Source organism: Gadus macrocephalus, chromosome 16 (assembly GCF_031168955.1).
Source record: "Gadus macrocephalus chromosome 16, ASM3116895v1".
Lineage (NCBI taxonomy): Eukaryota > Metazoa > Chordata > Actinopteri > Gadiformes > Gadidae > Gadus > Gadus macrocephalus.
The window spans coordinates 22,412,610-22,434,652 of record NC_082397.1 but is presented as its reverse complement, the minus strand read 5'-3'; the positions used below and the strand labels follow the sequence as shown (position 1 = coordinate 22,434,652).

At 49.8% G+C, this 22,043-nt stretch overlaps 3 protein-coding genes across 6 annotated transcripts in view; 1 reads left to right on the top strand and 2 right to left on the bottom strand.

Annotated features, from left to right (window-relative positions):
- The window catches only part of ftr86 (finTRIM family, member 86), a 5,858-nt gene extending 1,748 nt beyond the window's left edge, over positions 1 to 4,110 (bottom strand). The window contains exons 1-6 of one of the 4 annotated variants that reach the window (XM_060075371.1): positions 4,039 to 4,110; positions 2,156 to 2,711; positions 1,760 to 1,855; positions 1,358 to 1,591; positions 560 to 719; positions 319 to 414 (exon numbers count right to left, since the gene is read on the bottom strand). In XM_060075371.1, coding sequence (XP_059931354.1) covers positions 319 to 414; positions 560 to 719; positions 1,358 to 1,591; positions 1,760 to 1,855; positions 2,156 to 2,680 — 1,111 coding nt within the window. In that variant the 5' untranslated portion in view covers positions 2,681 to 2,711; positions 4,039 to 4,110. Of the gene's footprint in view, positions 1 to 318; positions 415 to 559; positions 720 to 1,357; positions 1,592 to 1,759; positions 1,856 to 2,155; positions 3,217 to 3,427; positions 3,563 to 4,038 lie in introns of those variants that run through there. The other 3 variants (XM_060075372.1, XM_060075369.1, XM_060075370.1) reach the window with 3 other exon arrangements.
- Positions 3,435 to 14,590, top strand: nudt8 (nudix (nucleoside diphosphate linked moiety X)-type motif 8). Its single transcript, XM_060075374.1, has 5 exons — positions 3,435 to 3,551; positions 11,508 to 12,371; positions 12,732 to 12,864; positions 13,448 to 13,525; positions 13,629 to 14,590. The coding sequence occupies exons 2-5, from the start codon at positions 11,509 to 11,511 to the stop codon at positions 13,812 to 13,814; spliced, it is 1,260 nt and encodes a 419-aa protein (XP_059931357.1). The 5' UTR covers positions 3,435 to 3,551; position 11,508; the 3' UTR covers positions 13,815 to 14,590.
- Positions 14,221 to 21,810, bottom strand: mfrp (membrane frizzled-related protein). The gene is made up of 13 exons (XM_060075373.1): positions 21,320 to 21,810; positions 20,774 to 20,882; positions 20,543 to 20,674; positions 19,836 to 20,009; positions 18,990 to 19,209; positions 17,834 to 17,964; positions 17,293 to 17,418; positions 16,916 to 16,992; positions 16,626 to 16,774; positions 16,138 to 16,268; positions 15,788 to 15,922; positions 15,373 to 15,500; positions 14,221 to 15,244 (listed from the first exon to the last, which is right to left on the bottom strand). The coding sequence occupies exons 1-13, from the start codon at positions 21,371 to 21,373 to the stop codon at positions 15,020 to 15,022; spliced, it is 1,791 nt and encodes a 596-aa protein (XP_059931356.1). The 5' UTR covers positions 21,374 to 21,810; the 3' UTR covers positions 14,221 to 15,019.
- Between the last annotated feature and the right edge of the window lie 233 nt (positions 21,811 to 22,043).

The following is a 22,043-nucleotide window of genomic DNA, read 5'->3' as shown; positions in this document are numbered from 1 at the left end:
AAGTGTATCGTAGAATAACCATAGAATAAAGCAACTCTGTTCATATACTAAGAGAAGGTCATTCATTTACCCACACTGGACACCCAAAGTGGGGGAGTGAGGGAGAAGATCAAAAGATGTCTTTCCAGACGTTAGAAGGAAAACTGTCAATTGTCACTAGGCCTCCTTTCTTTTTTATCAAACCTCTTGCATGCAGCTTACTTGTCTTTTCTGAATGCAAATGACCATGGGAATATCAGTGAGATACTTGGATTTATCTTTACTGCTGTTTAACACCTTCACAATATACATTTTAACGATGGTTTAATGCTGAATTACCCGTGTTTACTTGGGCAGCTTCGCTCATGTCATCAGTGGCTTCGCCTTCCGTGTCCATTTCCCCATCAGCCAATTGTGCAGGAGTGGTATCATTCACTAACGATGAGAAGAATGTGTTACAATCCTCTCCACGATACCACCCAATGACCTTCCAACATTCCTGTTTTTGTTATATATATATATATATTAAACAACCCCCCCCCCCCCAAAGGAAAACAAAGAACAGAACCGTGGTACAGACCCAGTCTAAAGATCTTAGCCAGGCTTTCCTTGGAAAGGTCCTGTACAGAGTTCTGAAGTTCTGACAAGGCAGCGTGGATTCCATCTAGGGCCTCACGTTGCTGGGCCAGGGCACACTCTTTCCTCTCGGCTTCCACCAAGGGCTCAATTTGATGGAAGTTCTGTAAAATAAAGAAAAACAAAACACATAATTAATTCATGTGCACACACTGCATTGCTGTACACGATGTGGTAATGACAAGATTAGGCACAGCTCCTCTATGTTTTGGCACCGCAGTGGTGGAACGTTCTCCCTGCCAATGTCAGGACCGCAGAGTTGCTCACCAGCTTGCTTCCGCAAAAGACTCAAGACTCACCTGTTCAGAGTTCACCTAGACTCTGCATAGCCACCTCCTCCCACCCCTTCTACTTATTTTATGTTGTACGTCTTTGCACTTAATGTATGTAATTATTGTATGTTGTACTTAGTTTCAGTACTTAGTTATGTAGCATGTTATCCTAACGATCTTTGTTGTGTAAAGGGAATGGGTTAACCGAGCAATTGTTAGTGCTTTTCCCTTGGTTCTATGAACGTCCTTACTGTACCGACAGCGATATATATACACAGCGATATATTGTTGTTTCACCTTCTCCTGACAAATGTAGTTATTGTGAGTCGCTTTGGATAAAAGCATCTGCCAAATGCCCTAAATGTAAGTGTAAGCACAAGATATACAAACATATTGATATCCTATAGACATCGAAGGGGTGACGTTGATGCATGGCCTCAGAGTACGCCGTTTGATTGCTCTTGCCAGACCTTTAAAAAGCCAACGTTGTCCTGCATGTCCACCAGTTTGTCGATCTCCTGACTTCTCCAGTAAAGCTGTGCCGCTTGCTGCTCCAGCCTGTGGATGTGGCCCTCAGCCCGGCTGCCCAGGGAGGCCTCGTGGGAAACCAGGAGCTCATCCACCTGGGTCCCCATCAGCTCCAAGCCCTTTCTCAGCTCCAAAATTAGATGCGCGCTCTCTTTCTGCAGAGCCTGGACAGAGGCCTGTAAACATAAGTTAGAGAGACCAACAAGAAGGGGGAAGGGTTAACGATAAAAGGTGAAACCATGGAAATCCCAGAAGGACACAAGGAAGTGATGAAGAAATGTAGATGCTTTGGAGGTTATTAGCTGACCGGTGGTCGTGCAGAAACCAAACCAAAACTAGCTTACTTTGTGTTGCAGTGCAGCCAGTGACATCTCCTTCAAGTCTTCCTTAGTATCCTGTAATCCAATTTGAACAGCAGCCTGCATCTGAACTAGCTCCTTCTGTAGAAACACACACAGATACCAAAGTTAATTCAAGTAAATATCAAAAAGAAAATACAAAATATCCGTCGCAAAACAAAGACTGATCACAAAAACAAATGATATCAAACATACAAGCTTCCTTTGCCACTTTTTCGACAGGTGTTTCATACTCACCTTCACAGGGCAAAACAAGGCCTCTCTAACTAAGGAATGATTAGTTTATTTTGGGCTACTTACACTATTATATGCAGAAAACAAGTTAAAAGACAATGCCATCCACGCCATACAGCATGACATCTGCCTTGTTATAGGGTGTACCTGCTTCGCTCTCCTCTCTGCCTCCGGTGCGAGTACACAATGACCCACATGTCCACACTGAGCACACTCCTCACAGACGTACTCCCCGTCCTCTCGACAGTACAGGTCCAGAGGCCGTTGGTGCCGAGGACAGATTGTGGGAGCCAACGGAAAGGGAAGCTGAGGATAAAGCCCCCCCTGTCTCCCCGGGGCCACCCCTGGAGCTCCTGTACCTGGTCGGACAGTCTCCAGGTAGTTGTGGATTGACGGCAGTGGTGGAGGAAGGGGGTTTCTCTGCTTGAAGCTGACTCGGAGCTTCTCCATAGCCTCCACCAGCAAGGTGCTGCGGGACAGCGAGGGGCGCGGGTTGAAGACCTGTCTGCACTGAGGGCAGCTGCAGCAGTTTTTGTTCTTCTCCCGGTCCCAGTGACCTTGAATGCAACGCAGGCAGTACGAGTGGCCACATGGTAGGGTGGCAGGGTCCTTCATGGTCTCCAGGCAGACTGAGCAGACAAAGGTTTCCTCTTCAGCCCAGGCAGAGGCCATGGTGAAGTCAGTGCTTTCAGAGTAAGACCTCCTGAATGTGGGTAAGAATAGTCTAGTCACAGGCATACACCACACACAGAGAGAGAGAGAGAGAGAGAGAGAGAGAGAGAGAGAGAGAGAGAGAGAGAGAGAGAGAGAGAGAGAGAGAGAGAGAGAGAGAGAGACTAGCTGAAACACCACTTCACATGCATCACCTGCTAAGGTTAAGGCACATGTAAGAACTGGGTGGGGCTGGAAAAACAAGTGGAACAAGGAGCTTCCATGAGTATTCCAAAAATTTCACCAATCTTCAAGACTGGTGAGGTCAAGGTGTATCGACCGTCTTCGTTAACACACGATTCATTACAGTCACGTGATATATGGACAGATAAAGAAGATACACAAATATATACTACTCTACTTTTCGTTTGATTGTATTAAATAACATCACGGAATCATAATCATAATCACATCACTCATGAAAATGAGAAGGAATCTGAAGAAGCCAGACTTGTTTTTCATCTCCAAAGACAAAAAGGAAGTTATCAATCTTATGAGGCCGCTAAAGGCTGGAAATGGACCTTGCGTTCAAGTAGACTCGGAACACGAAAAACATGATCTCTCTCTTCCTATGTTTCCAAAATAAGCATAAGTTGCTGGCTGCCAAATATATAGATATATATAGATATATTTTCATCCAGCAATGAGCTATAACGTGCCAAACTACCAACGGGCATCCATATGTTTTGCCCCCCCGAGTTAACTTACTGCGTAAAGGCAATGACGTTGGAAGTCGGAATTTCGGAGATCAAACTCCCGAGTTATCTTGAACGCGGCAGCTCACTCCTGCGTGCGCGCAAACTCTCCGTGTTGTGCGACCACACATTTCAAGGTGAGCCTGACTTATTATTCATTTTTTATGACGTCAACCGTCTTTCGGTATTCGGGATGCATAAATATACTATGGTGGCTGCTAGTTTAGGAATAGCACATATCATTTATTGTGTGCTAATAGTGTCCTGCTACTACATAGTGTTACTTCAGTAGCCTGTGGGACAGCTAGATGTTAACCTGCACTCTGGTTAGCGTTAACTAGCTGGTAGAATAGCTGCAAAGTGGACAGTTTCATAAAGAAACGTTTGTTTATACATTTGTTCTATTCTGATTCACTGTTGCACAGCCAATGAGGCTAACCTTGCTCACTGACCTGTTAGCAAGCCAATATGTCCACATGCTATGTTGGATTTATTGACGTGCTCCGAGTGTCCTGCTTGTTTGCATGACTGTTTCCAAGTGTAAAGAAGCTCATGTTAACTGACTACTTCAACACTTGTAACGTTGTGATCCTGAAGGCTGAACATACTAGCTCCGCTACTCACCAGGCCACTTGGTAACAACATCTCTCGCCCCACCAGCAGGTGACGATCCTACTGGGAACTTATTTATACAGTCTAGGGTGGAAACCTGTTTTATACAGTCTAGGGTGGACACCTGTTTTATACAGTCTATGGGGAGGACATGTTTTATACAGTTTAGGGTGGAAACCTGTTTAATACATTCAATGGCCCAATCTCCAAGTGAGCCCCGAGGACTAAGGACTCACGGACTTTGATCTTAGGTGCTAAGTGAGTGAGTGCGTGAGGCCACATGGGCTCAGATAGGTATATATTGGACTGGGACAGCTTTTCACGAGAGCACATGTTACCTTGGCAACGTTCAATGACAAAGATGCTGCTGACACTTGCCGGTTTGGGAATTCTCTTTTTTTTTTTGTAAATGCAATGAAAACAATCGGCCAAAGCAATTTATTGATATTAGAAAATATATTTATACTTTTGAATACTTCAGTATAAAGGATGTATTGAATTAGGTGATTATTGGCCTACACATACTAATCATAATTCAAAACGGGCTACATTTGGCTGAATTATAAAAGGTATAATTAGTAATATTGTAACGACCTCGCCGGTGACATAATCATGTCGAGTCATTAGTAATTGATCGTAGTTTTTAATCAACCAAAACCAGGTCACTGAAAAACCCGTAACAATGTAAACAACCGCAGAAAAACCGACACACAAACAAACCCCCCGTTACCCCGGCAACACGGTCTCACTCGCGTGCAGGCCCCCACCCTGATTGACAATAAGAACATTACAATACATGCACATAGAACAACTGGCATAACGGACAATGAAATACAATGCAACACATAACACACAAACTATTTAATTGTCCCAGGGTCGCTACATTGCCTCCCCCCTTCAAAGTTCCTCATCCTCGAGGGAACAAACAAAGTCCCGGAAGCGACCCGGCGCTCTCCTCTCCCTACGAGGCCGCGTTGGGGCCACGGGGGGCTGGGGAGAAGCGCCTGGGGGCAAGAGGGGCCCACGAGTGTCAGGCCCGGGGGCGGGCAGGGGGAAAGGGAGGGGCGGGGCTGGGGGCCAAGTTGCTGACTGTGGTGATCGACAGGGAGGGGAGACAAGGATAGGGTTAGGTGAGGACCCAGGGCCAGAACACTGAGGTGTGCGTGTCCGGGGCCCATTCGCACCGGTGCGGGGAGCTGCAGGGCTCGCTGGAGCAGGTTGAGGGGTGGCGGTGCCTCGATAAGGGGCCAACCGGTCTCTGTGGAGAGCCACCCTCCTTCCCCGAGGTGGTAGCTGGACCCTGTACACCACCTCCCCCATCCTCTCAAGGACCCTGCATGGCCCGATCCACTCGCTATCGAGCTTTGGGCATCTTCCCTTCTTTCTTTGCGGGCTGTAGGTCCAGACCAGCTCCCCAGCCTCAAAGTGCCTGCCACGAGAACGCACATCATAGTTCCTTTTCTGCCTCACCCCTGCCCTCAGCAGCTGTCCCCTGGCGAAGGAGTGAGCCGTCTCAAGGCGGTCCTGGAGTCTCCTGGCATACTCTGGGCCGGGAGGAACAGGGGGAGAATCGGGCGGCCGGCCAAACGCCAGGTCAGCTGGGGTGCGAAGCTCCCTGCCCAACATCAGCAGAGCAGGTGTGCAGGACGTCGACTCCTGGACAGCTGACCTGTATGCCATGAGCACCAGAGGCAGATGATTGTCCCAATCCCGCTGATGCTCAGCCGAGACAATGGCCAGCTGCTGCTCCATACAGCGATGAAATCGCTCCACCAAGCCGTCACTCTGTGGGTGCAGGGGGGTAGTACGGGTCTTCTGCATGTCCAGCCTGCTACATAAAGCCGCAAAGACACGGGATTCAAAATTTCTCCCCTGGTCACTGTGGATGGACTCCGCTGCCCCAAAACGGCTAATCATCCCCCCGACCAAAGCGTCCGCTATGGTCTCCGCCCCCTGGTCAGGCAGAGCGTACGCCTCCGGCCACTTGGTAAAATAGTCCATGGCCGTGAGGACATACTTGTTCCCCCTCTCTGTGCAGGGTAGCGGGCCCACCACATCCACCCCAACCCTCTCCATAGGGAACCCCACAGGGAACTGCTGTAGCTGGGCATGGGACCTTTCCGTGGGGCCTTTGCGGGCTGTGCAGCCATCACAGCGGCGACAGAAGTCCTCGACGTCCCTCTTGTGCTGCCCCCAGTAGAAGCCAAGGCGGAGGCGACGCAGGGTCTTTGTCACCCCAAAGTGACCTGAGCCCATGGCACCATGGACCGCTTGAAGCACTTCCCCACGCAGAGAGTGAGGCACCACCACCTGCCACCTCACCTCTCCGGTGGCGGGTTCCTTCCAGGCCCGCTGAAGCACGCCATCCCACAGTCGCAGGGCCTCGAACTTAGCCCACAGTCCCTTGGTGACCAGGGAGAGAACGGACACTTCTTCCCATGGGGGCCGCCGCTGTTGGTCCAACCACTGGAGCACTGGTCGAAGGTCTGCGTCCTCCTCCTGCTGCCGTCTCCATCCTGCGGTGTCGACCTCCCGGAGCTCACAGCAGACTGGGGACGCCACCTCCACCGCAGAACATCCCTCCTCCTGGCTGCACAGCTCCTTCTCACGGCTCTCCCTCCTTTCACAGTTGCGGCAGCCATCCTGACTGCAGGGGCGTCGGGAGAGGGCGTCTGCATTAGCATGGCGTACCCCTGCCCTGTGCACCACACTGAAGCTGTAGGACTGCAGCTCCTCGATCCACCGTGCGACCTGCCCTTCTGGCTCCTTGAAAGACATGAGCCACTGGAGCGCGGAGTGGTCGGTCCTTACAGTGAAGTGACGGCCACAGAGGTAATATTTGAAGTGGCGTACAGCTCTAACGATGGCCAGCAGCTCGCGGCGAGTGACGCAGTAGCGGCGTTCAGCTTTGTTAAATGTCCTGCTGTAATACGCCACCACCCGCTCCCCTTCCGGCCCCTCCTGTGCCAGCACGGCGCCATTGCCAACGTTACTAGCGTCCGTGTCCAGGATGAAGGGCAGGGCAGGGTCAGGAGGGGAGAGCACCGGGGCTTTGGTGAGAGCTCCCTTGAGTGTCTCGAAAGCAGACTGGCAATCCTCTGCCCACACAAACTCCCTGTCCTTCTGTAGCAGGCGGAACAGGGGAGCGGCCACACAGGAGAAGCCCCTCACAAAGCGTCTGTAGTAAGACGCCAGTCCGAGGAAGCTTTTCAGCTGTCTGGTGTCAGTGGGGGTGGGCCAGTCCTGGACAGCTTGCACTTTGTCCTCCATGGTGCTAATGCCTTCTTCCCCCACCCTGTGCCCAAGGAAAGTTACCTCTCTCCTCAGGAAATGGCACTTATCAGGATGGAGCTTCAAGCCCGCCGCAGCTACTCTCTCCAGAACCTGACGCAGCGAGGCAAGTGCTGTCTCGAAGGAGCCCCCGTGTGCCAGTATATCATCCAGGTAGACGATACACTGCTGCCGGGGGATGCCGGCGAGCACTCTGTCCATCAGCCTCTCGAAGGTCGCAGGTGCATTGCAGAGGCCGAAAGGGAGGACCCGAAACTGCCACAGTCCTCTGCTAGTGCAGAATGCAGTCTTGGGTCTGGCGTCAGGGGCGAGAGGGCACTGGAAGTAGCCAGAGCGGAGATCGAGTGAGGAGAACCAGGACGACCCAGCTACGACATCTAAGGCCTCATCAATGCGTGGGATGGGGTAGGAGTCCTTCTTCGTCACTGCGTTAAGTGGCCTGTAGTCGACACAGAATCTCCACTTACCCCCCTTCTTAGGCACCATCACCACGGCTGCTGCCCAGGGACTATCTGAGGGCTCTATGAGGCCTGCCTGCTGCATCTCCCACAGCGCCTGGTCCGCAGCCTCCTGGCGGGCCAAGGGCAGGCGACGCGGGCGCATTCTGATGGGCCTGGCATCCCCAGTGTCGATCTCATGCTGCACCAGGTGCGTCTGACCCACATCGCTCTCGTTCAAGGCAAAGCTGTCCTTAAACTCTGCCAGTAGTAGCCACAGCTGCTCCTGCTGTTGAGGGTCTAGTCCATCACAGTGCCCCTGCCAAATTGCCCGCACAGTCGACAGCACAGTCTCCTCACCTGTCTGAGGAAGCTGGGCAGGGCAGGGGAAGGGGCCCAGGCTCATGGGGTGGGGTGCTGGGGTGGCAAGGGAGTAGTCTGTAGGAGCCGAAACATTGACACAAGGGGGTGGGACGGAGGGGGAAGGGTTGCAGGAGGAGGACTGAGACAATGGACAGGGATCGGGAAGACAGGGTGGGTGGAAGGTCTTTGCAAGGGGGTGAAGGGGGCCGGTGACGTGTGACTGTTCCATCTGAGCTGTTGTCGGTGGGGGGTGGATGTAGGAGGTGTTTGGCGGGGCCATATAGACTGTGGGCCCTCCTTGGAAGCCAATCGCCCCCCTCTCAAGGTCCAGCTGGCAGCCAGTGCACCGCAGGAAGTCCAACCCTAGGATACAGGGGTCCTGCACAGCTGCTACCCACACTGGGTGGAGGACAGTCTTTCCCCCTACGCAGATGGACAATAACCCCTTCCCTTTCATGGGAGCCCTCTCCCCCGTGACTGTGCGGAGCTGCACGGTTGTAGGTTGGAGTACCGTCCAGGTCGGCAAAATGTCTGGCCTAACCAGGGTCACAGTAGACCCCGTATCGACTAAAGCCAAACAGGCCACCCCCTCAACAGTGACAGGAACATGACAAAAGTCCCCCGCCCAGGTCCGCCCCACCACGACAGGCTCCGGGATGTTGTCGTCTGCTTCTGGGGGGGGTGGAGCTCCGCCCCCCCGGCTGTGATGATGGGCTCCTCCAGACGAAGACGGCGGGGGTAAGGGGGCAGGGCCTCGCGTCTCCCCAATTACGCGGACCCTGACCCGTTTCCCTGGGCTCTCACAGTTGTAGGGCACTCTCTGACAAGGTGGCCAGGCTGCCCGCAGCCCCAGCAGACCCTCTGCTCTCGACGAGACGGGGGGCGGCGGTCCGCCTGCATAGAGACAGCGCGGACGAGTTCAGTGAGCTCGTCCACCCAGGCTGGCTTCTGTGAGTCCTCACTCCTCTCCCTCGCCGATCCCACCATCGGCTGAGGAGCAGGATGACCGTCGATTGCTCCAGCCCACACCAGCTCCCTCTCTATGGCCATCTCCAAGGCCTCTTGCAAAGTCTGCGGGTGGGCTAGCTGGGTCTGAATGCGTAGTTCTGTAGGGGAAAGGGCCTGGAGAAACTGATCCCGAGCGAGTTCGCTCTGCACGGCTGGCGGCATGTGGGCGTATGCTCGCCGAGACAGGCTCTCGATATCGTTGGCCAGTGCCCGCAGCGTCTCCCCAGGCTTCCTGCGCCTATTACAGAGTTCTGAGCGCATTAGCCCCGGCTTAACACATAGTCCAAAATGCCTCCTTAGTGCCCCCACTAGGGCAACATAGTCCCCCCTGTCCTCTGGGCTAAGCAGCAACAAACAAGACAATGCGTCGTCCGCCAGACACATCGCAAGCTGCAGCGCTTTGACCTTCACTGACCATCCGGCAGCATCGGCTAAAAGTTCAAATTGCGCGTGGAAAGCTTCCCAGTCAGCCTTACCGGTGTATCTAGGCGTCTTGATGGACACCGGGCTTGATGTAAGAAAGGCGCCGCCGTGTCTGTCGCCGTCTTGTGGTGGCCACGGGCAGTCGGCGCTGCGAACTATGCGTGAAAAATCATCTTTTTCCACGGCGGCCGTTTCCCGTTTGGTTCTACCCCTCACCAGAGACTCCGAGGCTTCTCCACATGCCCCCTCGCCGTAGTCGTCCATCTCTATCTTCACCCGACAGTCCGCAGGAAGCATTATTGTTGCAGAGAACAAGCCACAACAAAAACAGAGCTAACGGCGATCGCAACTTCAGCCTACTCGCCGAGCACAGCAGGACCGAGAAAAAATAAATAAAAATAAAATAGTTTCACTTCTGACACCAATGTAACGACCTCGCCGGTGACATAATCATGTCGAGTCATTAGTAATTGATCGTAGTTTTTAATCAACCAAAACCAGGTCACTGAAAAACCCGTAACAATGTAAACAACCGCAGAAAAACCGACACACAAACAAACCCCCCGTTACCCCGGCAACACGGTCTCACTCGCGTGCAGGCCCCCACCCTGATTGACAATAAGAACATTACAATACATGCACATAGAACAACTGGCATAACGGACAATGAAATACAATGCAACACATAACACACAAACTATTTAATTGTCCCAGGGTCGCTACAATATGAAGAGCTCTTGTTGTTGAGCTGATCCAAATGATCCGTCTAAAAAATGCCCACCCAATTCCCATCCGGTCGCACATTGACAGTAGCGTCGTCTGTTGTTTACCTTCCTAATTTCCGGATTTCCCTATGGTCTCCGCGGTAAACGTCAAAACGCTTAAACTGTGGGTAATTCGCTTAGGTGAAGTCTGCACTGGTGGGGCAGACCATGCTGCAGGCTAACGGGCCCAATTCCAATGTCCGGACTCACAGACTTTATTGCGCGTTCTCGCGAAATTAGGGTTTAGGGCTGTCTCAAAGTCAAATTCCAAAGGGCGTGAGGGTTTGAGTCCACACTTATCGAGCCCTTTCCGTTAGTCCACATCAGTGCAGGCTTCACCTAAGCGAATTACCCCCGAAAAAAAGTAAAAATTATATTTTCTAATATCAATTAATTGCTGTGTAGCCGATTGTTTTAATTGCATTTACAAAATAACAAAAAATAAACTAAAAATGAGAATTCCCAAACCGGCAAGTGTCAGCAACATCTTTGTCTTTAAACGTTGCCAAGGTAACATGTGCTCTCGTTAAGTGCTGTCCCAATCCCATATACCTATCTCAGCCCATGTGGCCTTACACACTCGCTCACTTAGCACCTGAGATCAATAAAGTCTGTGAGTCCTTAGTCCTCAGGGCTCACTTTGGGATTGGGCCACGGAAAGGGCTAGATAAGTGTGGACTCAAACCCTCACGCCCTTTGGAATTCGACATTGGGACAGCCCTAAAGCCTTAATAATTTCGCGAGTACGCACATCAAAGTCCGTGAGTCCGGACATTGGGATTGGGCGTATGTGAGAACATGTTTTATACAGTCTGGTGAGGGCATGTTTTATACAGTCTGGTAAGGACATGTTTTATACAGTCTGTTTAGGACCTGTTTTAAAGAGTCTGGTGAAGACATGTTATATACTGTGTATGGAGAAACCTGCTTTTTCAGTCTAGTGAATCAAACATGTTGAATATTAATCTAAGCTTGGTCATGAAATTTCAGACCCTGCACACTGTGCGCCATGATACTTTATTGATTCAAAATGTAGGGTTTTTAAAGTCAATACTATAAATAGGAATATTAGTGAACGGTGTGAAAGTTTCATTCCACAAAATCGATCTTCTTCAAAAAGTAAAAAAGTAAGAAACTCAAATGTATCAAGTGTTACAGTATTTAATACTCCATAATATGTTTTGTTACGTTTCAGAATGTTGAAAGGTCCTCAGATGGGGTCCTGCCATATGAGGGCCTTGCTGGTTGGCGTGAGAGACTCCTTATACAGTGCTTCTCCAATGGCTCCGCCTGGGAACATGTGCAGCAAGTGGTGTGCATCTACAGGCTTCAAGACTCTCAACTCCTCACAGAAAAAAGAAATAGCAGTAACAGCAGGAGATGTCTCATTCTCCAAGGCGACATCCCCCTCTGTTTCAGCTCCTGCACCACCAAGCTACGGCTGTGGACATTATCTTCTGAAGGCTGCGTCACACCAAAATCTCAAAATCAGAGCTGCTCTGTCCGTCCATCCCCAGCCTTCTCCGCTCGCACAGCATCCAATAAGGCCGGAGCGCGGGCAGGGCTCCACGTTCAACTATCCAACACAAACCTCCAAACGTCCCAGTACAAATGGTGACCCGGCAAACCACACGAAGCCTCTTCCACTACAGGACAGGCTGCAGAGCATTAGCCAACCACCGGTATGTGTCACCCCCGGTCATAACCAGGGTGGCATATTTCCGCCTCAAATGATAGGCTCCGCAGCACAAAGACCAGCTGTTGCGGCTCTCTGTCGCCCCGCCCTGTGGAACCAGAGCAGAGGCTTTCACCAGGCCTGCCCCCGCCAGGCCGCCGCCCTGGGCCACTGCCTGTCCCCGGAGAACGAGCAGAGGTGCCGTGGCAGCCTGGGCCGCAACCTGAAGCTATACGAGGCAGGGCGAGGGCTGGCTCAGGCCCACGGAAAGAGCCAGGGGAGATGGGCGTCCATCCTGGTGACCCTGTGCTCCGTGCAAGGCGAGCCGGCCTTCCTCTTCACTCTACGCTCCAGCAAGTTGAAAAGAAATAAGGGAGATGTCAGGTAGGTGCCTTGCCTGTGTGTCATTTGCCTCAGGCAATGTGTTTTGAGAAATGAAAATAAATCACGATACGAGATTCAAAACGTACCATCAGGCGATACCGTGTAATGGTCGTATCAGCACCATGAACGACAATGCATTGGACCCCTGGGCAATTATCGGACAATCTATATAGAAAAACCTATATAAAGATGAATAGAGACATCTATCTATTTCGATTTTTATCCATTGATAATTTTTTTTTTTTTATCTCCCATACCATTGATAGATTTGGGTTGTCTGTGTGAAGTTAGATCACTGTTTGTTTGTGTGTGTGTGTCTGTTCAAGCAGCCTCACCCTGTCATGCCCGTTGGTTGTGTAGCTTTGCAGGTGGCAAGAACGATCCATCAGACAAAGACGTGGTGGACACGGCCCTGAGAGAGGCCCGGGAGGAGCTTGGCGTTACCGTGGCAACAGAGAAGGTGTGGGGCCTTCTGAAGCCACTCAGGGAAACAGTAAGTAAATAAGGCTACCTGGTGGTCAGACTTCCATACACCTCAGAGGTTATCACAAACAGGTACATGTTGGAATGGCGCCTGGCCTAGTAACATTGATGGTAAAATAGAAATCAACGCAAAAATTCAGTATAAATATCGTCATGAGCTGAAACAGCATGCCTGCCGGTTTTCAAAGCCAATCTTCTAATATTTTTCATGATCTGGTTGGAAACCTTTTTAACGTATAACATGATTAACCAAAATAATTCTATAATTGATATTCTACTTCATAACTTCATAGCGTATAACCATTTTTTAAAATATTTCGATCTCAAAATGATATTTTGTATACAATTGTAATTAGCTTATTTGATATGTTATATTATGACTAAACCTGTAATATACTTTTAGATATACTTTTTTTCTAGTATACTTATTTTTATATACATTAACATTCAAGTATTTTTTTATCTTTCTAGAACTCTATGCCGTGTCGGTAATTGCCGGCATCTTGTCATAAGAATACCCAGTGTAACTCTGTTGTTGTTTGCATCAGTCATTAAAAGACTTTAACCTGACCTTGTATCTCTCTGGTCTAAAGTCAGGCATGATGGTTGCTCCAGTGCTGGCTAACCTGGGCCCCATTGAAGACCTGTCCTTTAAACCGAACCCAGAAGAGGTAAACTCGCGTGGTTCCAGTTGTCATTCAAACTACTGTTTCAAAATAATCTCGTGAGCAGATCTCCACAAAAATGTCTGTCCCCTTTTGTATTGATCCGCAGGTAGAGGAGATCTTCACCTTGTCCTTCTCCCACGTGGTCGACCCCTCGAACCGCAGATACACACACTTCCGGAGCGGCGACAAGTACGCCTACACGCTGCCCGTGTTCAACAACGGCAAGCACCGCGTGTGGGGCCTGACCGCCGTCGCCCTCGACCACGCCCTGGCAATCATCGCGTCGCCCTAGCAACCTGACTCGCATTCCTGACAACGTGAACACTTTGGAATCATGATGTGAAATCCAAGGGGCGTTTATTGAATGATCTTCACGGCGAGTTGTTGATTTGACTGCAAAGGATATCGATCGGCCTGTTTATGTGAGTTTGCGCTCGCCTAGCCGGGGGTCAATGGCACTCGTTGGGGGAGTGAGAGGAGCCTGGCCTACTGGTTTGAGGTCATAGTGAAACGATGCTTTAATGGAGCAGCGGTTTGTTGCATTGACAATTGAACATCAATGCAGTGAAAAGGTTCCGTTGCATTTGGTGTCATATATTTATAATTGTTCTATATATTCTTAACATTTAACTATATCCTTTATATTTAAAATAAATACATTTCAGTACACTCAGGAAGATAATTCTCGGAAATATACATAAATCGACAGAGCTATTATTTATTTTCCTTTAAGATCATATAACCCTTTATTGATGGCATTCATGAATGTCACAAGATTAGTCATTGGTTTTCAGCCACTGTTTGTAGCATGTACATTGTGATTATGAAGTACTCAGAGATGACCTCTTCAGTGCCATTGATATGGATGGCACATTGAACAGCTCCTCCGTGTTGTTGGAGGCAGGACCCTATTAAAAGGTCTTTCCAATGCAAATCAACTGGCTGATTAAGATTCACTTCCCTGCAGAAGAATTACCCTGTGTACTGGACTTGACAGTCAATCACTGACAATGACATATTAGGCATACTGTTGAGTAGTCGATTAAATAAAGCTATGTGGGAAAAGCAGTTGTCTGTATTAAAAGGTAGCAGTAATCTTTCATTTTTTAACGGCTAACCATTTCAATAAAAATCGTAGTTTACAAATAAACATAATTTCAGAAAACTCATTCAGCACAGTCAGTCAGAATCATGTCAAATCAAAGATGAAACCAAAGGTAAAACCGGTCCTACTCAAAATATATTACACATACATTTGAGCAATCGGCTGTCATCTGGCCAACAATATTAACCTTGCATGTCCTCTATCCAGTGAACAAAATATGGTTTGTTTGCCTCTTTTTCTTAGCAATACCCAGGTCCTAAGAAACACAGTGTTGACTGCGGGTTCCCAGGATCTCCGAAAGAGCCAAAGAAAATCATGGTAATCCCAGGGGAAATCAATCTGTTGTTCTTTGAGGAACCTCGTCGCTGTACGGCTTATTTTCCCTCCCTTCGTCACGGCGCGGAACACTCCATTGGGTCCTGGGAGTCGGGCAGCAGGAGGCAGTTGAAGGGCCAGCTGAGGGGGATGAGGTCCAGGGCCGGGCCGCACTGCTTCTCGGCCCCTGAGCAGACGGAGCGGCAGGGCTGGAGCACGCCGCCCTGGGGGCTGCACTGTGGCAGGAACAGGCCGCACACCAGCCGCCTTAGGGGCTTGTAGCACGCCAGCTCCATCAGCACCTTCCGGGAGGGGAGGGGGCACGGAGGAGAACGAGAAGGAGAGACGTTTACATAGAGGGGATTTTGCTGAAGTCAACCCGCTCCACCCCCTGAGCTACTTTAGTAAGATAGGGTTACGTGGGGCTCACCCGGTACTGTCGCAGCAGCGTGGCCGCCTGCCTCTGGTCAGAGATGGACAGCCAGATGTTGGGGAAGGAGGTGAGGTTGTAGCTGAGGCCCTGGCACATCTCCACCTCGATGAGTTCACACGACGACGCTGGCAGGGCAGGTGAACCAGTATTACACACACACACACACACACACACACACACACACACACACACACACCTTCTTGTTTCGGTTGTTGGCATGCTTGGGTATATGCGCCGTATGTACCTGATGCTGACCAGGGGGATTTGAAAGCTTTCTCCCTGGCAGGTCATTGACCCTTTACAAAGAGCTGCCAAACACAGTGTCAATCTTAACACTAATACACGCACACCACACACACACACACACACACGCAGGACCAAAGAGATGGGCGGTGGATGAGGACAGACTCACTGAAGGAGGGAAAGGTGGAGTTGCCACAGCCGTGCTCGTCGGCTCCGTCGGGGCAGTCGCTCCAGCCGTCACACAGCAGGGCCCCGTGCAGACACTCCCCGGAGCTGCAGGCCAGCTGCTGGGGGCCGCACGTCGCTGATTGGAGGAAAAACGAAACACACCGTGAGGGAATTTTGAACGGCATGAGAGGGAAAAGAAGGGCCAGATGAAGGGCTCGGGGGACAAGGAGGAGGTTGAAATGTGTGGTAGCGATGGAGGGGACGATCTGAAGAGGAACTGAAGGAGGAGAGACACAGTGGGACGGGGTGGTGGGGGGAGATGAACAGAGGCCCCAGTGAGGACCAACTGACTGTCTGCCAGGGACACGGCCTGATATGTGGCGTTGAAGCCGCTGTCGGCCACCCCTTCGTCTGCCACGAACACCACGGTCATCTCGGGCCCCGAGGAGGTCAGGTGAGGGGGGAGGCTGGTTCCACAGAACCTGAGGTGCGGCGGTTGGCAAAACCAACAAAAGAGCTTGAGAAAACGAACCAAATAGGTTAGATTAGAACCAAACCTTAATAGTTACATAAGACTAGAGCAGATAAGAAGATTAACAGTTCTTTTTACACGTGGACTGAAAACAGGACTTTTGTTGTATGAACCACAGCCCTGGGAACATTGGGACTGAGGGAGGACCAAAGCACAACACACACACTCACACACACACACTTGCACACACACAACACGCGTACACGGATGCACATACACAAACACAAACAAACAAGCGCACATGCACACACACATATACACATGCATACACACACGCACACACTCTCACACACGGACACACACACACCTGCCCAGGACCCGACCCGCTCCGGCGGTTGCACCGTCGTGGACCTCGACGTAATCAAACTCGCACACATCCTGGGTCTCCAGGCTGAAGTTCCTGAAGCTCAGCCTGATCACATGACCCTGCTCCGCAGATATACGCCAAGTGCACAACTGACCAGGAGACAGAGAACATGTGCATGTGTGTGTTAGCGGCAGCACGTGAGCAATGGTGACACAGCTACAGTATATGAGCCCGTAAGGCCACGGAGCTTGAGACGACTTGAAGCAGGCTGAGAGAGCAGTGGAGGACACCTGTTGGTGGGGGTAAAGCCCGGGGTGGTTTGGGCTGGCGATGGATCCATGAGGGTCCGTCTTCTGCCCCCCACACTCTGTTCAACAAAGAGCACATACCCCTTGATTATCGCTCAACATGGACTACAGATCCAATCGAATCAAGAGATTCCTTCCCAGCTCAGCTACCAACAGATATTGCCACCTCGTTTATGCTACGCTACAACTGCAGATAACAGAGCAAATTTGAAGCAAAATTCTAGAAAAACATCTTGACAAGAGAGCATCCTGAAGACCTATTAACAGTAACCGATAATCCATACAACCTCAAAAACAGCTTTATATATCTTGTATCAAACAAATACATTCCTGGGTTCGAGACCTACAGCCGCCCTCACCCTTGTGCTTATGGCTGCAGTTGGCCTCGTCAGTTTGGTCGCGGCAGTGGGGCAGTCCGTCACACAACGACATTGAGAGCAGACAGCGGCCGCCGTCACACATGAACTCTTCTCTGGAGCAGCTCTCTGAGAAGGATGTGGACACCCGCACACACACACGCACACACACACACACACACACGCACGCACACACGCACGCACGCACGCACGCACGCACGCACGCACGCACGCACGCACACACACACACACACACACACACACAAGCACACACACACAAACACACTTATGTTTTTATTTTAGAAATAATAACATGTTAAATATGTTATGTTAAATATTTTAGATATCTTGCAAAATTAAATTGAAATGTGTGCACGCACAGACAAACACACACACAGACATGCACGCACACACACACTTAAGCATGTACACACGCACACACACACACACACACACACACACACACACACACACACACACACACACACACACACACACACACACACACACACACACACACACACACACACACACACACACATACGGTGCCCAGGGAGTATGGCTCTGTACTGTACGGTGAAGCCACTGCCTGCTATGATGCTGTCTGAGTGGAAGGTCACCCAGACTGAGCTTTTGTTGGTGTTGAATGTTGGGGGAGCCACGTTACCACAGAGCCTACAGCGGGGGAGAGAGAAGGGAGGACAGGGGAAGGAGAGGACAAGAGGAGTAGAAATGTTAAAACTAATAAAGACCCCTTCCAATTGTCAACAATGGAACACAGATCTTTCTGTGAACATTTTTGTAACGTGAAAACTATAGAGATTTTGACTGCAACAACTTATTCCTTATGCCTATTTATACGGATACATCTGTGATTAACTAACAGATATAGATGATGACTCTAAATTCATCTCTATCTAATGAAAAAAAACGATCTTCCGTTTTTTTTCTTTCGTATTGGTCATAAACAACAGCTATGGCCCAGCGCTGATTGTGGTGAAATCACCAGATTCACATTTTGCAAAATCTGCAAAAAAGCCTTCTTTAAACATATTTGCATAAATGTATTTGTTACAAAATATTGGATGCCATCAAGTTCAAGTTTATTATAGCCATTTCAACAGTATATAAAATACAGTTGATAGGAATTTGTTTTGGTGTGCTCACATGTATTACACAGGACAGACAGGACAGCAGCTGTCTGACAGCAAGTTCAATGGGACATCCTAACAGGATGGGCTTGGCAGCGGGTTGTGCAATAGGCCTCTGCTGCCCCCTATCGATCATTTAATGTAACATCAAATACCTTACGTCTATACAGTTTGATGGAGTTTGTATTGCTATTGTCGTTTGGATCGACCCACCTCGCTGACAACAATAATTTGAGTTTACCGACCGGTGAGAATTGTGTGGTTCTGAAGGCTGTTTTCAATTTGAATGATTTCAAATTAAAAACGGATTGTCATTCTGTTCACAAAATAATATTGAGAAAGCTCTTTCCCCATAGATTGATGTTCATTTTAATTTTAATTTTATTAGCCATTAAGTCATAATGGACCACCATCCAACAGATCCTCTCATAGTTGAAAAAATCAGTTCAAACTAATTCCCAACTAGTCTCCTTCATTTCAGGCACATTTCAGAAGGTCCTCCGTCTGTCTCTTCTAGGTTGGAGCTCTCCAGGCTCTCCCTCCAACTACCTGGTGATCACATCGGCCTGGTCCCCCCGCTCCTGCACCTCCAGCCAGTCAAACAGGCAGGGGGAGGGCCCCTCCACGCTCAGCGAGGACACGTGGACCTGCACCACGTGCGGGGGGGGCACCCGGATCACCCACACACACAGCACGTCGGGCGGGTACGAGCCCGGGTGGTTAGGAGAACTGAAACTCCCTTCTGTGTCAGAAAGCACTCCCCCGCATCCTGAAAGCGGTACAGAAAACAGCGGTAAGGAGAAGGGCTGAGGAAGTCGTGAGAGCACTGTCGCAATGAGAGAGGGGGAGAGAAAGGCGTGTTGAAGATAACACTGAGGAACAACGCACCAAAACAGGGCTAATAAGTCACTCATAAGGTCACTGATAGACCTTATCAGTGGTAGGTCACTAACCACAACAGCGGTGAGTGACCGCAACAGCTGGCGCATGAATTAAACCTCTTCACTGGCTGTCTGGCTGGCTGGCTATCATGTCCCCTGGCTCTAATTTAAAACGATCCAAAACAGCAATTAAAGGTCCCATGACATGCCACCAGGTGTGGTAACAGCTAATCACACCACACCTGCCGTCATGTCACGGGACCTTTAACGCTGTGTTTGATACGAATCTAGCATTATACCTTTTTGGATAAAAGATAAACCACATAAGGCATTCAGAAATAGCCCGAATAGTGAAACAATCAGCCCAGATTGGGCTGATTGTTTCACTATTCGGGCTATTTTCGACTGCATCGACTCTGTAACGTACGCTCCCCTCAGTCTCGGTTCCCCCGCCTACGGTCGGCGTCCCCGTCAGAGGAGCAGTGCTCGGCCTCTGACTGGGGGGAAGCCTTACGTGTTTGGAGCGCGGGCTGCGTGGTCGGAGAGGGTGGCGTGGCCGTTGTGGTGCCGTCGCTATGACTACTGTTGCAAGTCAGGTTGGGCAGGGTGTGGGACACCTCAGCCCCACTCAGCAGGTCCAGGGGACTGGTGGACGACGCCGGTCCCTCCACAGCCGGCCTGTTCATCTCTAGGGCAGAGAGAGAGAGAGAGAGAGGGAGAGAGAGAGAGGGTGAGAGGGAGAGAGAGAGAGAGAGAGAGAGAGAGAGAGAGAGAGAGAGAGAGAGAGAGAGAGAGAGAGAGAGAGAGAGAGAGAGAGAGAGAGGAGAGAGAGAGGAGAGAGAGAGCGAGAGAGAGAGGGGGAGAGAGAGAGAGAGAGATAGAGAGAGAGAGAGAGAGAGAGAGAGAGAGAGAGAGAGAGAGAGAGAGAGAGAGAGAGAGGAAGCGAGAGAAAGAGAGAGAGAGAGAGAGAGAGAGAGAGAGAGAGAGAGAGAGAGAGAGAGAGAGAGAGAGAGAGAGAGAGAGAGAGAGAGAGAGAGAGAGAGAGAGCGTGCAAAAGGGAACAAGGGGTTTTCCACATTTCTTTGGATGTGGGATATTTCGTGTCAGCGCTTTAAAATAGCACAGATTTAGCAAATACATGTTAAGGAAATAATGGACACGGCCATCTGGGGATGAGGGCTACAACAATAATAGTCAGACTATGTGTTGCAGGGAACTCACGGGTGAGAATGAGAGCCAGTGCTAGGCCCATGGCCGCCACCAGGAACAACACCGCTGCACAGACCAGGAGGGCCCCCCAGCTGCCGGCCGGACTCCTGAGACGCATTGCACAGGCACCCAACAGGCCCCGGCCTGGCCCGCCAAAACATGCATGAATACAGGTGCTGCTTTACCCTCACTGCAAGCAGAACACATTTGAAATTAGCTCGGAGGTTTCAATGGCGGACTCACAGGAGGCAGGGGGTTTGATGGGTTCAGGGGTGGATGAGCTGGTCCTGTACCCCTCCACAATGTTCTCCTGCTCTCCCTCCAGCTCAAACGCAGGGTTGCAGAACACATTCTGAGGTAAACACAAAATAAACCTTTCGTTAATGTCCTTCAAATAAACAATTACAAATCTTGCATTCAACAGACATTCTAGACTCTTAAGAACAATTTTGCAATATTATTTATTTTACCATATTTTAACAGAAAGTCTATTAGAGATTAGAAGCTCTTTAACAAGGGAGTCCTGTTTACATTTACAAAAAAATAACAATAAAAGATACATCCACAAACAAATACAAATGCATAAAATACAATTCCTACATACATGGTAGGATTCACCAATGACTAAAATGACATAAATTGTGTATTAAAATATATTCAAAAGGATTTATTTGGAGGAACATGTAGAGTATCATTCCCAAAGACCATGGAGCCTAGTTCTACGACTCAGCCCAGTGAAGCAGCTTCTCCGTGGACATCAGGACATCCACTACAATCGTACTCACGCACCTTGTAGAAGTCCCTGGAGTCAGAGTACACGGCTACTTGGCTGAGATCCGACATATTACTTTAGAGTCCTCTTCCAAGTTCCAATGGGCTACACAGAATGCAGGACCGAGCACATCAGCATGTAGCCCGGCATCGGTTCGTGAGCTGATGCTGTTAAAGTCGCCACAATTGATTCTGGAATTGTCACATTTTTGTCCAAAATCTCACTGCCTCGCTTCTATGATCGTAGCACTCAAGGTTTTGTCAGGCTCCATTAAAATCTGCTCTGAACTGAAAAACGGGAGAACCTATTGGAATCTAAGCTTCACAACAAGATATTTTAAGAAAAAGGTTAGAAAAAATCCTCAAAGCACCCACATTTATGTCTCTGTGTTTTTTTTTTCTCTCAGAGGTTGGTGAGCGAAGCCTGATGAGCTGGTGTTACGTCTGGAGGTGAAGCCACCAGTATTACATTCCATCGTGCTCCGCAAAGCCAAGTCAGCTGAGGCCACTGAGCACAGAGAAGAAACTATGGGGGTATTATGGAGGGGGTTCGGGGGGAGAGGCAAGGGGGAGGGGGAGAGAGGCCCAGGGGGGCCATTACCCATATCCATATCATAGTAACCAATGCCATTTATCCCCCCCCCCCCCCCCCCCCACACACACACACACACACACACTACATACCCATGCATACAACTTCAGACTCAGTAAGAGTTGCTTTTCCACACTAAGAACCTTCCAA

Bases quoted from the DNA above. Each gene is read 5' to 3' on its own strand.
- nudt8 (XM_060075374.1), top strand. From the start codon at position 11,509: ATGTTGAAAGGTCCTCAGATGGGGTCCTGCCATATGAGGGCCTTGCTG. The intron at 12,372-12,731 runs GTAGGTGCCTTG...TTGGTTGTGTAG, and splicing joins AGAAATAAGGGAGATGTCAG to CTTTGCAGGTGGCAAGAACG. The intron at 12,865-13,447 runs GTAAGTAAATAA...TCTGGTCTAAAG, and splicing joins TGAAGCCACTCAGGGAAACA to TCAGGCATGATGGTTGCTCC.
- mfrp (XM_060075373.1), bottom strand. From the start codon at position 21,373: ATGTCGGATCTCAGCCAAGTAGCCGTGTACTCTGACTCCAGGGACTTC. The intron at 19,210-19,835 runs GTAAGGCTTCCC...TACCGCTTTCAG, and splicing joins GCAGCCCGCGCTCCAAACAC to GATGCGGGGGAGTGCTTTCT. The intron at 15,501-15,787 runs GTGAGTCTGTCC...CTGCCCTGCCAG, and splicing joins CTCCACCTTTCCCTCCTTCA to CGTCGTCGTGTGAACTCATC.